A 4586-nucleotide genomic window follows, 5' to 3' on the forward strand; every position below is an offset into this window, starting at 1 on the left:
AACAGACGGCGGTTTGAACGGTAATCATACCCGAGCCGAATCGCCCTGTTTCCTGCGGCTTTTCTATTTAACTTTTCGGGGGTTGACCTACCTTCATAATGATATCAACAAGTCCCAAGATGCTTTTAGCTACGTGTCTGTGGAACCAATACAGTATTGTAGTATTATAGTGTTACTAATATAGTGTTACTGAGTAACCTTTTGGTGTCATTTGATGTGGGGTAATAATGTGTGCATTGTGTCAATTAAATCGACGGCTTGAACAAACTAGGCAAAAATCTTCAATTTGGCGTTTTCCAGACAAATTTATGCTGTGCAGGACAGACCGAACCTCCACTGGCGGAATAGATTTCAAAGAGGAGAAGCTCGCCGTGTTACGTCAATGCATTCAGAGCATTTTCAACCTCAGAAAAGCGAACACATTGAATGATAACAAGTCAAGTGAACGTGGTTCGGAAAAATCGATTTTTTCCCGAAAAAAAAACATATTTGGAAAGGGAAACTTTCTCACCGCAGTAATCTTTGTATTTTGCTGAAATCGGTTGCATCTACCACGACCACTGATGATTCTAATAACAGCGATACTCAAGCTCATTGCAACCCAGAGAGACATCCTGGCTACATGTACTCACATAAATTCAGAGCGCATTCAATTAAATGAAGCCCAGTCACACAGTTATCCAGGTGTGACGAGCGAACTCTCTGCGCTTAGTACCCGAAGGCACATTTGTTCGGGTGGCAGTTTCCAAATACCTTGCACACACACACACACATGTTCAACTTGTAACGGCAAGCAAATTTTGGGCCACTTGTGAGCGTCATCGACAGCTTCCTGCCGTTGGATGCCAACTGAATCGTTTGAAATCTGATTGCTGACACCTTTGGTTAGCATTCCTGAGTAAGACAGCAACTCTGATTTCCTGTTAACAGCTTCAAATTAAAAAGTTCCATATAACAGGCAGTTGCCGTTTAGTGATGGAATCCGACATTTGGCTGAAATCATAAGGGGATTTTATCATCACGGATGCGATATTCATTCACTTGGGTACGCCCCTTACGTATACCGTTAGATACCTTCGAACCTGTTGTTAGGCAGAATTCCACACGGATCCCGCGTTACCGCACGTCTTTAGGCGCTGCTACGGCCGATAAGCCTGACCCGCACAAGATTGGCCAAGAATTCGGGACACTTGCCGATCCGGCATCAAGGCGAGATATGATTGGTCAGGAATCTGGACCCAACAGCCAATCGTGACCCAGTATTGGCCAAATGCCGGTTACCAATGGCGCACCCAGAACGCGTCAGAAATTCCAGAAAGTTATAACCGCTTACGCTATATATACGAAGCGCTGTACAACTGTTCTTGAGTTCGTTTTGGGTATTAATAGGCCTTGTGCACCTTTGGTGGTTGTTTTGACGTGAACGCTGGCTTGGGAGACTCAGACCGAGAACTAAGCTGAGGAAAATACCGTTACTACACTTGTCATGTGGTGGTATCAGACTGCGTTATTGCATGAGTCGTATCCTAATATACGTCTGCAAGGTGCTCAAACCATGCCCTAAGAATCAAGATATTTATAGAGCGTCTCATAATAAACGCGAAAAATAACACCACCTTAAAGCTTTAAGAATAATTTAAACGTTTTTCATTTTCTATGTGGATATACATACTTTATGGAGTTTTTTGACAATAAACTGGCAATGCAAAAAGTGTTTAAAAAACCGTTCCTTTCTTCTATAATAAGTTGGAGGCGGTATGAGATGTGAGACATAGCATGCTTAACTTCTTCAAGTGTCACTCGGCACGCTCTTCTTCAATTCTTGCTCTTAACTCCACCAGATTCTTCGGTTTATTTTCATGATATACGCGAGCCTTGATTATTCCCCAAAACCAATAATCCAGGGGTGTGAGATCGGGTGACTCTGTGGGCCAAAAGTTTGGAAATCCACGAGCAATGACTGTCTCATCAGAAAATTGCTCTCAAAGGTAAGTCCTCACTTGGTTTGAGTAGTGAAGCGGAGCGCCATCTTGTTGAAGACGGTCGATAACCTATTGTGCTGCTTGAGTTGTGGGATAAAATGCGACTGTAGCAAACGGAGGTAACCGTCGCCAGAAACCGTAGCAGCAAAGAAAAAGGGACGCGGGAGACGCATTTAGGAGAATCCCATCCACACACAGAGATGAGGGGAATGGAGATTGTGAGAGAATTACTCGTTCAACCATCACTCTGACCGAATAGGCCAAATTGTTCCCGAACGTTGCTCGTAAAAAACAGTCGTCTACTGCGATAAACGTGGACACACTACAGAAATTTTTTTGATAGAAGGGCAGAAATAACAAACAAATGTTTTACGTTAATGATTAAAGATGGTCGTTGAGTGAAACTGCTCAAGGGTAGTCAAAACAGCGCTACTGTCACCGGCAACTGTTCCCCAAATGAAAAGCGTGCGAGGAATATTTTGTCGCTTGGTTACGTTATCTCGTAATGTGAGTCCGCCCATTCATGGATGATGTCAACTGCTCAACCTTGTGACCAGACTTATGCACTTACTGGTAGGCGGTAGACTCCAGCGAGACAAAATCAGCTGTCACAATGTTTTTCGACGTTCGAAGCGAGCTTTGCGGAAAATTATACTGAAAAACCCAACACGCTTGCCAAACTTTTGACCACTTCTGCAATTTCCAACTGAGGCTTAATGCCTTGCCTAGTTTGCTTTCATCTCTACAAAACGCGCTCCTATCGGACAGGTTGATAGGTTAATTTCCTCAAAACATATTTGTCTTTTCTATAGAGGAAAATGTCGATAGCTCAGGTAGCGTAGATGGTGGTCGTTGACTTGTCCGCTGAGCTGGGCAATTTGATTGCGAACGTTTCATCACCAATCGAAGTGATATGATCAGTGCGTTATTGGGGAGCGTAGTTGTGCGTGGCAGTGGGTTAGTGCTTGTGCCTCGGAATGCAGACAAAACCCGAATATTCTGGCTGAAAACTCTGGACAGTGTTGACAAGCATGGTCGGCTCGATTATTTTCATCGTGTGTATGAGCTCAAAAAATTGACATTCACCAAAAATGCTTTTCGAACCAGGAGCACACTCTCTCAGATTAGAGGGACAATGCCTGCCTTATTAACTACAATGAAATCAGTCGTGGGCTGTCTGTCGGTTATGTCAAAGTTGACTGTTTTTCCAAAATAGAAATTCTAGAGGGTCAAATTGGAATCGATAGAGGAGATTAATATTTTATCACTGAAATGACGTTGGAGCCTCTAGACAAACGCCAATTTTAGGTTTGCTCACGGAATTCAGGTGCAAACATTTCGCGTTTTGCTTGCATACTTGTTCTTGCGTACGTTGCCGAACACGTTCATCCGGAAATTATACTGTTGCTTGAGAGAGACGTTAGGTAAGTTTCACCTGAGTCTTTGATCAAAATCAGTTTACTTCGCCAATAACTCTTTATCACAAGTTGCCAGCGGTATCAGAGATGAAATTCACACAGAAAATCGACCGGCCGACCAACCAACCAACCAACCAACCGACATAATCAGGAGATTTAGCGAATATACACTCATTTGCAAACTAAGTTGGTTTTCCGAAGGGACTCATCTGGAACCCAGCTGAATTTCTCGTTTGTGATGTTCTCAGGTAACTGAATGTGCTGCACCAGGCCGCCCCATGTTTTAGTCACTACGATATTCGAGATATCGCGATTCATGTATATCTTTGTAATGTACTACCAAATTGGTTTGCAAATGAGTGGATATTCGCTAATTCCGTGCAATTTGGTTTCAAGTAGAACGTGAGGTTGACGGAAACCCAGGGACTGCGCCTACCTGATGAGCCCCAAATTGGTGAAACCGATCGTGGGCTGTTGGCGGATTTTCAGCAACCTTATGAATAGTACATTGCAAAGATAATGAGGAGAAATTAAAAAACCCGCAAAAGTCTCGTCTACTGCCACCTGCAGTCCCAAGAACGCGGAGCTTAGTTTATCATAAACGAGCCTGCAGGCTTACGGGACTCTGTAGAAAAATTCCACACGGAAATGTTACAATCGACTCAGATTTCCGACGTTGATGACTGCTTTTTCATTAAGGTTCAATTAGCACTAATGGTATTTTGAAAAGAAAACTGTGGAATTTTACTCAAAGCTCTATGCTTGTTCGCGTGCACCAACCACACCTCTAAGACAAGTGAGGTTCCTATGTACCGGAAGTACCCGTTTTATCCTTGCGGATTCAGGGGGTATACAGACGGTGGACTTGGTTATACGCATTTCTCTAAGCCCGTTTTGGTCGATCGCTTCTCCTGGTGTGAATAAACACCTGTGGAAGATGTGACACGGACAAACTAAACATTGGTGTTAGTCTGTTTACTACACTGTAAGACTAGACCCACCTGACTTTTCTTTAAGTCACGAGTCACCGTAGAACTCAAGTTTAGATTTCGAGAAATACACTCGTTTGTAAATCAGTTTGGTTTTCACGAGGGACTCAACTGAATCTCTCGTTTATGATATTCGAAGAGTTTTCAGCAACCGTGTGAGTAGTTTCCTTTCTGAAAACATATTGCGATATGTCGAA

At 43.2% G+C, this 4586-nt stretch overlaps 1 protein-coding gene across 1 annotated transcript in view; it reads left to right on the forward strand.

The window, feature by feature from the left end:
• Positions 1-1270: 1270 nt before the first annotated feature.
• T265_07937 (hypothetical protein) overlaps positions 1271-4586 on the forward strand; it is a gene marked incomplete at both ends in the record, with an annotated part of 8654 nt that continues 5338 nt past the window's right edge. The window contains 2 exons of the mRNA XM_009173602.1: positions 1271-1405; positions 3800-3903. Of these exons, the coding sequence (XP_009171866.1) occupies positions 1271-1405; positions 3800-3903 (239 nt within the window). The remainder of the gene's footprint in view (positions 1406-3799; positions 3904-4586) is intronic.

This window comes from Opisthorchis viverrini, assembly GCF_000715545.1.
Source record: "Opisthorchis viverrini unplaced genomic scaffold opera_v5_194, whole genome shotgun sequence".
Lineage (NCBI taxonomy): Eukaryota > Metazoa > Platyhelminthes > Trematoda > Opisthorchiida > Opisthorchiidae > Opisthorchis > Opisthorchis viverrini.